At 40.2% G+C, this 12,846-nt stretch overlaps 1 protein-coding gene across 1 annotated transcript in view; it reads right to left on the bottom strand.

Annotated features, from left to right (window-relative positions):
• The window catches only part of LOC122791521 (extracellular calcium-sensing receptor-like), a 186,653-nt gene that overhangs the window by 26,718 nt on the left and 147,089 nt on the right, over positions 1 to 12,846 (bottom strand). The window contains exon 4 of the mRNA XM_044059262.1: positions 9,060 to 9,183. Coding sequence (XP_043915197.1) covers positions 9,060 to 9,183 — 124 coding nt within the window. The remainder of the gene's footprint in view (positions 1 to 9,059; positions 9,184 to 12,846) is intronic.

Genomic DNA, 12,846 nt, shown 5'->3' with positions numbered 1-12,846 from the left:
CCCCTTCCACTAATGTGTCTGTCCGAGCCTCACTGAAGACATCAGTAACCAGATCTCCCTCAGACTCATACTGCAAGCTACTGCAAATACTCAGCACAAGGGCCTCCCTATCATGTGAAAAAAAAATTATCTGCTTTTACTGTATTTGTGTTTCTTCCTACTTTATTTTGCTTTTGCGTCATCTTAAAAGTACTCAGTTGTATTTATTACTGCTTGGTGTAACTCATTCTAAGCCTTTTAGTTTAAGCACTTGGGCTCCAGACCAGTTGTTTTACATTAAGAAGGTTTGTGGTCTGCAATGTAGTGGCAGAACAGGTAGCTTGCATCCTTTTAAGTTGGGAACTGCTGATTGAGGGCTCAGTGTCTGTTATTATAAAAGTGTATTAATTCTGGTTTAAGTACTTGGGCTTCAGGCCAGTTATTTTACATTAAGAGGGTTCGTGGTCTGCACTCTTGTGGGTGAAGAGGCTGGACTCTGCCCTTCTGAGCTGGGAATTTCTGGTTAAAGGCTTATAGTGCCTGCATATCTGAACTGCTTCTTACTGAAATTGGTACACCTTGTTTGCTGTAGCATAGACTAGATCCAGGCCTGTTGAATCTAGCTTTGTATAACTTGAGCACTAATCCAGGAATTCTTTAAAGTATTCAATTGTATTTATTACTGCTTGGTAGTACCTTGATTAAAGTGTAGCTATCATTCTAAATCTTTTGGATTAAGCACTTGGGCTTCAGACCAGTTGTTTTACCTTAGGAAGGTTTGTGGCCTGCACTGTGGTGGCTGGACAGGTAGCTTACATCCTTCTAAGTTGGGAACTGCTGATTGAGGGCTCAGTGTCTGTTATTCTAAAAGTGTATTAGTTCTGGTTTAAGCACTTGGGCTTCAGACTATTTATTTTACATTAAGAAGGTTTGTGGTCTGCACTCTTGTGGGAGGAGAGGCTGGACTCTGCCCTTCTGAGCTGGGAATTTCTGGTTAAAGGCTTATAGTGCCTGCATATTTGAACTGTTTCTTACTGAAATTGGTACACCTTGTTTGCTGTAGCATAGACTAGATCCAGGCTTGCTGAATCTAGCTTTGTTTGTATGCTTGTTGTTTGTTTGCTTGTAATTTCCCTGAAACACTAATTCTCCCTAAAACATGGCTTTTCAGCGCTTCTGTGGATCCCTAGTGATATCTGAATTGCTTACTGTACTTATTTCCTTGTTTCACTTGAAAGAAAGTTACTGTTTGTCGTTTTTGCATTTAAGTTACCTGTAACACATTGCATTTAAGTTACCTGGCACTTGCTCACTAAAGCAATTATATAAGACAGCACTAAAAAATTAAAAGCACTACACCCTCACAAACTCCCCTTGAGTACCTTGTTCCCATGGCCCTTTTTCAATTATAAAGGAATTCCCAATACTATTCTAGCATGTCCAAAGGTCAGTTGTCAATCTCCTCTCTGGTCCAGCTGGTGAATCTGGGAATCTTGAGGCAATGTTACAACTGCCTCATGTACACAGACAACCCTCTCGTCCTCCCAACAAATTCCAACACATGTGAGACATGCAACCATGTAGCCAAACTGGAGGCTAAGCTCTCTCAACTCAGTACTGGCATAACCAGTCAGGAGGAGAAGGAAACCACACTCACTACAATTCCAGTCTCACATAGACCTACCATGACAGAAAACCAAACACATAAACACACAAAAACATACTCGGAGGCTCTAAATAAAAATCTGCCTAAGCAGCAGAGACCTCCAAAGCAGACACCCAAGCAACCGTTACCCCAAAACAAAACACTTGCAACACATAGCTCACAAAGCCAGTGTGCTGAACAGTCACAGCCCTTAAGGCTAAACAACACACCTGATACACTTGTAATAGGTGACTCTATTGTCAGGCACACTGACGTCCTGCTCACCAGGCTGAACAAGGAGAAGGTCATGGTGAGCTGCCTATCGGGCGCTAGGATCCGCCACATAACACAAGCACTCAGGTCACTCCAAGGCAAGTACAAATATGACTCAGTCATTGTCCATGCTGGTGTGAATGACCTGACACGTACCTCCCTGGACTACATGAAAAGAGACATAGAGGAGCTCTCTGAGCATGTAGCCCAGGCCGGTATGACCCTGACCTTGAGCAGCATCTTACCCTCACCAAGAATGATGCCACAATATGAAGACAAGATGATCAATTTCAACAATTGGCTTAAGTATTGGTGTCATTCAAAGGGGATCCAATGCCTGTCAGCCTGGGATGACATGCTCGACAAGCCACAATGCTTCGCTAGGGACGGCTTGCACCTGTCACCCCTGGGCTTTTGGATTTTGGCAAAGGCTCTTGCTACCCCTATAGTGCTTTTTTTAGGCAAGGCTCAAAAGACAAACCTACCTCCATAGGTATCACAAGGGATAAGAAACTAAGAGTAATGCTACTCAACGCCAGAAATCTAAACCTCAAGATGCATGCACTCAAAACTCTCCTTAGCATGGAGAACATCGATATCTGTGCTGTAACAGAAACCTGGTTCAAGGCTCCCGAGACCACCCCAGCACTACCAGGCTATACCTCATACCATGCTTTTTGGCCCCAAAACTTGGACCGAACCACAAAAGGAGGGGGAATATCAATATTCATCAAAGATACCCACACCTCCAGGTTGGTGGCACAGCACAAAGCATCAGAGACTATCCATGTGCAACTAACAGTGGGTAAAACTGCCAGCCAGTTTATAGCCTGCTACAGACCACCCTCCCAAACCCGGGAACCCCACTCGGCTTTCCTGAGAAAACTGGAAAATATGAAGGTCTCTCCAAATACCATTATATTGGGCAACTTCAACTACCCAAACATAGACTGGGAGCATTACTCTAGCTCCAACACCCTAGCCCAAAGGTTCCTAGAATTTATAAACTCAAATGCTATGGAACAACTTGTTACCACTCCCACAAGAGGGGAAAACATACTGGACCTGATCATCACCAACATGGGGACTCTATGCTCCAGAACAGAAGTGTATCCCTCACTGGTAAGATCAGACCATAAACTAATCTCACTGGATATTCACATCCCGACCCCACCCCCTGTCCAGAAAACCACAGTGAAAAACTTCTCTAAAGTAAATTTCACACTCCTCAAAACCGAGGTGGAATCCTTCAAAGCCCCCGGGCCTGTGGAAAATACAGCCCAGACCGCAGAATCCTTTATAAACGCATTCTATGAACACCTTCAGGAATGCATGGATCATGCAATCCCAAATAAAACCAAGACCCAATCCTCCAAAGGCAGACGTCCTATCTGGTGGACCCCAGCCATAAACAAACTATACAATAGAAGGAGGAAGCTACTACATGACAGAACAAAATCCCAAAAAGGGAAGGCATCTCTGATCAGTATTAGCAAAAAACTACGGGCACTCATAAAATCTTCTAAGGCCAGCTTCGAGCACAGGACATTAAGGATAATCACAAGGCTTTCTTTAGTTATGTTAGGAACCTGGGTGGGAATTCCCAGATATGCTCAGAATTAATCCAAATTGACAAAAAAATACACCAAACTCACAGACATTGCCAACATCCTAGCTGACAGGTTCAGCGCAAACTCCCCCCCCACCAAAAGGGCAAATATCTATCCCAGCAGAGTGCTGCCCCCCTGACATCTCAGATGCTCAGGTGAGAGCCGCCCTCTCCAAAGCAAAAAACACAGCATCAATGGGACCAGACGGTGTCCCGGGCTGTGTCCTTCATGAACTCCAAGAAGAGCTAAACCCAAACATAAAACTACTGTTCAGTCTCAGCCTTACTACAGGATATGTACCCAAAGAGTGGCGTACAGCAACAGTGGTCCCACTCCACAAAGGTGGTGCCTCAACAGATCCTGGAAACTATCGCCCCATAAGCCTGACTAGCTTGGTCTGCAAAGCTATGGAAAGGATCATCATGGACCTCATAAATAAAGATATTGGGGACCTACAGACACTGGATCCTACCCAGTTCGGCTTTGTTAAGGGCAGATCCTGCCTCTTAAACCTGGTCAATTTCTTTGAAACAGTCACCAAGGCCATTGACAAGGGGAAGGTGGTCCACACAGCCTACCTGGACCTCGCAAAAGCCTTCAATACAATACCCCACTAGGGCATTATAGATAAGCTCACCAGCTTAAGTATAAACCCCTATGTCACTAGATGGGTTGCAAACTGGCTCAAGGTCAGAACCCATATGGTTAGAATTGTTGGAGCCATGTCAGACTCCAAACCAGTTACAAGTGGCGTCCCACAAGGCTTAGTCCTGGGACCTCTCTTGTTTGGTATATATTTCTCAGAGGTACAGACCAACACGGAAGGACTGTGGCAGACCAAGTTTGCAGATAACTGCAAACTGGGCACCATAATTGACTCTCCAGCCGACACAAGCATCCTCCAAAAGGGCCCCATAGAAACAGACAACTGGTGCCAGAGCCATGGCCTCAAGCTAAATGCCAAAAAGTGTATAGTCATCCCCTTTGGCAAAAAGAAAGTGCCCACAAATTACCACATAGGTGTTAATCCATTAAGTACAGAAGAAGTAATTAGGGACCTGGGGACTTACTCCTCTGCTGACATGCTTGCCTGCTCTCCCTGACTAACTAAGCTAACATAAGAAATAAAAAAATTGTTATCTGAACTCTGAGTATTCACTGCATGGCTGATTTAGAGTATAAACACCTTCAGAGATCACTGTACTCAGGCTACAGGAGCTCACACTTCCCACACCACTACAGACCAATTAGTATTTGTCAACCACCTAATATGTGGTGTGGATATCCCACCACTGCCAAACAATTAATATGTGATGCCTGTGCACTCGCCCAGCAATCAAGGAGCCTCAGTTCTAACCACTAACTCCAGTGAGGGACGTCCACATTGTGAAGGATAAAAAATACACAGAAAGTAAAGTACAATTTCCCTTAAGAGCACACAGAGATCACTGTCAGTCTGGGGCTGGTTTCTCCATTTTTCTTCAGATCCCCAATAAGACTCCCCACTGGCACAGCTATAGGGTCCAAGACTCAGCCTAGTGGTCAAGCTAAAACCTCCAACACCATCTTTGTCCAACCAGTGCTTTGTGTCCCTGCGCAAGTAGTTGACACACACACACACACACACACACACACACACACACACACACACACACACACACACACACACACACACACACACACACACATTTTGGGATATGAGTTATATACAACACACAGACACTCCTGGGGAAGGGTGGTACAGGTTTTCCAGATATGCCCCCTTCTCTGCCAGGCTATAATGTAGAAATTACTGCCACCAACCACTAATATCAGCTACTACAAAGGCCCTTATCAAAGGGTGTCCAATTATTACTGTGCAATATGATTATCCAACTGGTAAGTGTGACTGAACAGCAAGGCTTTTTTTGGGGTGGCCTGGACAGTATCACTATATACATGCAATGTACTCTAGAGTTTAAATTAACTCTACACAAAACAGCCACAGTTTAAAGGTTCAAGAATATTTAATAATAAATAATAAAAACACAAGACAATACTTCTTACTACACAGTGCTAGTCAAAAGTTCAGAGATCACAGAGAAATACTTAAAATAATACAGTAGAAAAGTTCTGACATCAGTACAGAAAAACACTAATCTAATCTTCTTAGTTCCCAGCTATATCTAAGAGAAAACACAGTTCTAAAATAAGCTTACATATAGAGCATAGGCAAAGTGCTGGGGGTGTTGGATGTTCTCAAGACAAATGTAAAATGCTCTGAGTCTCTCTGTCCTTAAATTGATAGCACAATACCACTGACTCATTTCAGATTACATCATTATTTTCTGTTTTCTAGGCTAACAGAAGCTCAGAGTGTAACAGCCCTTTTGATATTGTACCTGATCAGGAAGCTACAACAATAAAATACATTATACCTGAAAATTCTAGCAATTAACTCTGGTCTCAAAACAAAAGCAAGAATTCCTTCATCCAGACATCTGGGATCCGGGTTTTGTGATCAAACAATTACACCATGCTTGACTTATCAGCTTTCCTATAGCAGAGTGCACTGTTGTTGCATTTTTGCAGTTCCACATTTCACACCATTTTCTTCCATTTAAGAGAACAAGCTTTTGGCTTATATTAATATTTACAAATGACAGAATTATCTACAAAATTCGATCTGTTTAGGCTGGCAGCCTTCACATATCTTCACACTGTATATTTAAGGAAAGGGTTATCCTGAATATTTACTCCATTCAGTTAAAGACAGGGTGACGAGAGGGGTAGAACCAACAGATTTGCACCCCTTTTGCAGACAAGCAATCAGTTTAGAGCACCAACAGATATTCAATCCGGAGATGTGTTTCACTTTAATGGTGATACATATTTCTCCTTGGTTTTGCCTTATAACAGGCAGATACTGAAATATGTAGTCTCTTTTAAGTGTCTATGGAATTTAGTGTTTATGGGTAAATTAAAGGAGAAATTTTGTGAGCAACCCTCAGTAATTTTAGCAAAGGAATGAGTGAACTAAGTTTACTGGATGTTATATCTGAATAAACCTTTGTGGCTGGTACAAATATTGTTGATTCATTCATGAACATCCTTAGATAGTGGTGGAAGGGTTTGAAAGACGTTTAACATGCCTGCATAGATGTAATTGTGATACTACACACATGTACATCATCTCCCACATTTTATGTTGAAAAAGCTAATCAAAGACTAAGGGATAGAATTAGGGAACATTATTACGACATTCAAAGAAATAACCCAACTAATGCTTTATACGGGCATCAAACACGCAGTAATACTTGTTTAGTTATTGAAGAGTCAAAATTTCTGAAAGGGGAGTTGTTTCAGACACTATGTTAGAATACAATGAACTTTCATGGCAGTTGAGGCTTAATGCCTTAAAGTTACCTGGTCTTAATGTTTTCCCATCTATAATTAAGATGCTTTGACAATACTTTATTGATTTGTATTTAGGTCTTTTATTAGAACAGAAAGTATAGTTTAGAATCTTTTATTAATTTTTAACCTAATTAATGACACCTTATGTGTACAATGATGAATTATTCATGAGAGTTTATTCTGATTGGTGGTCATGCTATATAAATAGCAGTTTATAAATTGAAGTCATAACTCTGAAGAAGTCCCTTGTTTTTTTGTGATGAAAATGTTCAGCCTATGTCGGGGTATTGGTGGAATGAAGTGATTTACAAATCTCCGGTTCAATTTCCTATTTTGTCATTTTAATTTTGATCTGTGATTTAGAACATATATTATTTGTGATGTCTGTCAAAAGTTAAGGCTAATCACCATGTACAAAACTGTATTGATTTTGTGCTCATAACAAATAATTTCACTAGAGAATGCCACATTGTTTGCTAATTTTGATATTTTCATATTGGATATTTGAAGCCTTTGCAACTTTTTGCAGTGCTTATGTAGATTATCATTATTATTAGTAGTAGTGGTAGTGAATTTTTTTTTAAATTGTTGATTTTTTAATTCAGCATGAATTTTGTTATTTTATCTTTCTAAAGCATCTTTGGTAATACAGAATCATTTATATGGGAAACAAAGATAGTAAAATCAAAGCTTAGAGTATAGCGCTGTCTGAATCCAAAAGTCTAGGATGCAAAACTTAGAGAGTTTGATGGCAAAATGCTATTTTCTTACCATCCTTTCAGGTATTTTCCCCATTGGTCTGCCATATTTTCCAAATATATTTTATAAATGTGATTGGAAAAGTAGAACAAAATTTTCACCCAAAGCTGCCTCATTCAACGTACCTTCCATATAAGCAGCATTCAATAAATTTTTATTAGAGTGTATGCATTTTATGAAAAGGACCATGGAGATGGTGATATGATGTTCTGTGCCTTGATGGGTAGGTAAATTTGTTTATCTACAGTTAGCATCATAGTACTTGACAAACTGTTCATCGAAACATATATCCATTCCTAAAAACAGAACACATTAACCTATAATCCATGTAATGTTGTGCAACCTATAAAATCTTTACATGTAGAGTTTTGCTTACCACAACTCATTCATACTCATAACCTCTTCCTTGGTTGACTCTAACCCAACCAAATGAGACAAAGATATTTAAGGCCTGACACACTCTGAGTACCTGCTGTATCCCACTTTCTGCACTCATTGGCAGTTGTCAATTCCCAAACAAATGAATTGCCTCAAAATGTGTGTATTATTCTTTCTAGAACAGCCAACAAAGTAAAAAATATAGTGCATGCCTACCAAAGTAGAACCTTTTTATTGCCTCCACAGCCCCTACCTGGCTAAGATTCCAAGTACAGCAGTTTGTGAGGTATAGAGCAAATAGCTTTTCTGACCAGCCAACAGCATGGACAAGATAGGGACAGGCAGAATGCATCATCCCTTATCTTTACAAAAATCTCTTCCAAAAGACTAACAACTGACTGACCAAAAACACTCACTTGCAAAAAAACAAACAAAAAAAACTTACTTTCACGTTCGTTTCAAAACATTTCAGATTGATGTAATTCTTTTGTTTAGAGTATTATGCTTAAATTTCCACTGACATGAATGCAATGCAACATATACATTTATTAGAGGAGGTCATTAGCAAATGTTTTTAATTCACATGTTTTTAATTCAAAATATAAGGTTCTATGCCCTTTACACTGCAGAGGGTCCTTACTTAGAAACAGCCATATGACTTTAGTGAATGTTGTACTAACCTTCACAAAAACTCAGTATCCTTTATGAGAAAGTAACAGGAAGTATGGATGGTGCAGTGGTGCAGCGGTTGCGTTATCACCTTACAACAAGCGGTTATTCATTTGATTTTCAGCTAGGGTGCCTTCTTTTTGGACTCTGCATGTCCTCCCTGCATTTGTGTGGGTATCCTCTGGGTACTCTAGTTTCCTCCCACTTTTTAAAGACATGACTATGGAGTGTTTCTCCTTGGGCTTTTGCTGTAAATTGGCTTTGCTCCAAGTCGGACTTTCCCAGTAAACAAATGATGAATAAAGTAAATATACAACTTTTTGTTGTATTATCCATTAAAACAAACTTACCAGTGTGATTACTGATCTCGCCTTTGGAGCAAGGTATGCAGTCAAAACAACAGATGGGCTCTCCTTGCCGAACTGCTTTCCAAAACCCTGGAGGACAACTTTGGCTGCACACAGATGTAGGAGTCTGAACAGTAAGAAAATATTATAGTATTTACATGTGGGCAATGCCACCAACAATTACCTCACTTTGTTCTGGTGTATTGCATTAAAGAGCATTTCAGATCACAACTCTAGCTATATGATATGAATCATATGTAAAATTAAGTAAAATTACCTATACTAAAATTGCCTTCTAAAAAATGAATGCAGCTTGTTTCCAACAGGTTTGGTGTAATAGATAAGGTGTTTATGTCACAAACACAAAGTACAAGCTTTGATTTTTACCGTTAAGGGAAATTAGCTAGGCTTAAAATGACCCAAAATGGTAGCTTGCTTAATGTTTACCTGTATAAATATGCATTTCTTCAAAGATGGGGAGTGTTTATTAAAATTATTAAGGTTTTTGCCTCATAAACACAAGGCACAGTTTTTGATTCTGATTTAGGGTTATTGGTTATGCTTAAAATGGCCCTTCAAGGAAGTTACCCTATTATAATCCTACGAACGTATATAACATCTTCCTACACCTCATTTTACAATCTCTGCATTGAACTCAATAAGCAGAATGACCTCCATCTGACAAACAACTCAGATGGTAATACTTCTGTAGACTAAGAATCTATAATATAATATAGCAATAACCCATGCCTTGGTGTAGGTAATGCTGGATTTACCCACGGTTGGTGTGCTTTGGTCACGAAGGTGAAGCCTGAGTGGCTAAACAAAGACAACCGTGGGTAAATCCAGAATTACCCACACACACAGAAGTGGGTTATTGCTATCATACAATGACATTATTTAAGAAAAAAGATACTTTTCTTAAATAATGGCATTGTATAATGCCTCCTTGCTTCCCTTCTGCAGCTATCTGGCATTCTGCGGCAGTTATGATGTACCGCGCATGCGTATGCTTACACAGTACATCAGAGCTGTGGGTGGAAGCAACGGAGAAAGCAAGATCTCCGTTGCTTTTTACAAAGTGTCTTGGCATGTTAAAGGAGTTTAACATAGCGAGACAGCTTTAAAAAAAGCAATGGAGAATCTCTGTTGCTTTTTTTAAAGCTGTCTCGCTATGTTAAACCCATTTAAGATAGCAAGACAGCTTTAAAAAAGCAACAGAGAAAGGAAGATCTCTGTTACTTTTTTTAAAGCTGTCTCGCTATGTTAAGCTCTATTAACATAGCGAGACAGTGTCTAAACAGCAACGGAGATCTTGCGTTCTCCGTTGCTGTAAAAAAAGACTTATACTAATGGAAAAAGTCTGGGCGACTGGACCTTTTTTCATTAGTATAAGTCTGATTTACAATGTGCACGCTGACCAATCAGTGTGCACGTTTTGGAATATTAATGGGGGGGTCGTTGTATAATATAATATAATATAATACAATACAGTACCATGTAATATATCACATAATTTATGTTAATTAATTTAGTCTGAGTACATAGCACAGGATGTAACTATCAAATAAGTCAACAAACAGTATCTTGCATTAGAATTATACTACTCCTACTTTTGTTTCTATGAAAAGTAACTTTTTTGCATTACAGCCTAATATAATTTGTTGGTTTGGCTGCAAAACAAATTATTTTGATTACCACTATGTTTACAATTCTGTGTTAAAACAGAATAAAATTATGTATTCGTGTATTGCAAGTAATATTAAGGCCGGGATTCACTAATCCTCCGTGTAAGACTAACTAAGTCTTACACAGAAACTGAAGTGCAAGAGTATGATGTCAGCGCTTCATGCATATTCATGAGGGCGCGCTGACTCAACTCTAAGGCTTACACAGAGCATGCACGAGTGCACGAGTGCAGGGGGCTTGTCAGACTGCCGAGCAGTCCAAATATCCACACCCCTGAAAGTGCCTAAACTGCAAATGTCAACTGAAATGAGCGAGTCTGCTCAAATGTCCACATACCCAACACTACACTTCCCCACATTCTAAATCCCTGCACTAGTTTAAAATGTAAAGGTTTCCTTTTTTTAATTTATTATTCACGATATAGCTGCCCGTATTTGTGCGTGTATGCCCGGGTTTGCCCATTGCTTAGCTACAGGTAGCAGTGTAGACATCGAAGAGGATAATAAACTATTTATATGCAAATTAAGCCAAATAGCAATAGCTTAGCGGTAGAGCCCTCGCACAAAGAGGAGGCATTCCCGGTTCAAGTCTCGCTATGCCCCTACCTATTTTCTGTTGGAAATGTGTGCATAAATAGAATTCCCGACATTTACCTTTTAAATCTCAATAAAATGCATTGAAATGGCCTATGTGGTAGTGAACAATATTTAATATATATATAAGAATGTGGAATGGTCATGCATACTGATAAATGCATAAGTAACGTATCTTAAGCAATGTGAAGCACTACTAAGCAAAGTTTACTAGTATTAAGCACAGTTCAGTACAATAGCTCATAGCTGAGCACTGCTTTAACTAGCGCAATAGTTTTGCGCGGAGCTGCACATCGCGCCAACTAGCGCAAACAAAACATGTTCACGTGGAGCTGCGCACTGCGCTAACTAGGGCAACGTTGGGCAGAGCAACATCGAGCAACGTTGGGCAAAGTTGAACAAAGTCGGCCAAACACAGCCACACCTCCAAGACGGTCTGGCCAGTAGTAAAATAAAAAGCAATGGTAGGCCTCAAACCCGGGATACTGTGCACCATAATCACAGTACTAAACCACTAAGCCATGACAGCTTTAAATATGGATGCATTTCCAACACACTCATATATATCAATGGAAGTTTACCCATTGCTAAGCAGGTTTGCTCTTAGCTAAGAATTTTCAAAACCGGCCAATCACAAATAAGTGTGGGAAATGAGGCATATTTAAGCTCCATAGGCGGTAATAATTGCCATAACTGGTTGTAGCTCCCATCTGCAGACAGTATGGCCGGTGTTGGAGAAGACTCTTGTTTTCGATCACAACGGTGGGGCATTGAGGAGTCAAAAGTAATGGTTTGGCTCCTCATCCATCATCATGATGCAAGACTCATGCAGGGCCAGTTTCAGGGTACTGAGAACGAAGCGGTAGCCTGGAACCATCTAGCACATGATCTCACCAGTGCCACAGGCGTCCCTTGGACTGGTGAGCAGGTCAGACACCACTTCTCAGACCTGAAGAGACGCAAGGAGGACCGACTGAACCAGTGGATACAGGAGGCCTGTCAAATGGAAAATGCCCCACTACTGAGTATATAGCCATGGAATGAAGTATATAAGAATTGCTATAGTAGTCCATGTTATGGATAGGTATGTCTCAATATCCCTTCATTTACTTCACAGCTGCAGGTGTCCGTGCTGCAAATCAGCAAGCCTATGCAGATAAGCTGCTAAGGCTGCACCACCAGGCAGGTTAGTAATTATTCTGCTTGTGTTGTCATATAAAAGAAGTGAAAGAGCCTGAAAAAGAGTGCTGTAACCCATTAATAAAGGTATAATGAGTGTTGAATAACTTCTCTGCATGTACTGTTATGTAAAATAAGTGAGACAGCATGAAAAGGTTTTGTAACCTATTAATAAAGGTATAATATGTCTTGAATAAAAGACCTCTGCATGCACTAATATATCAAATAAATGAGAGAGCCACTAGAAAAGTGTGTAATGTAATTAATAAAGGTATAATTCTTGGAGTGTGTCCATGTCACTTTCTTCGATATGTTGCTGTACACTTGCA

This window comes from Protopterus annectens, chromosome 17.part0 (assembly GCF_019279795.1).
Source record: "Protopterus annectens isolate FY-2018-M chromosome 17.part0, PAN1.0, whole genome shotgun sequence".
Classification (NCBI taxonomy): Eukaryota; Metazoa; Chordata; order Ceratodontiformes; family Protopteridae; genus Protopterus; species Protopterus annectens.
This window is presented reverse-complemented; position numbering and strand designations above follow the sequence as displayed.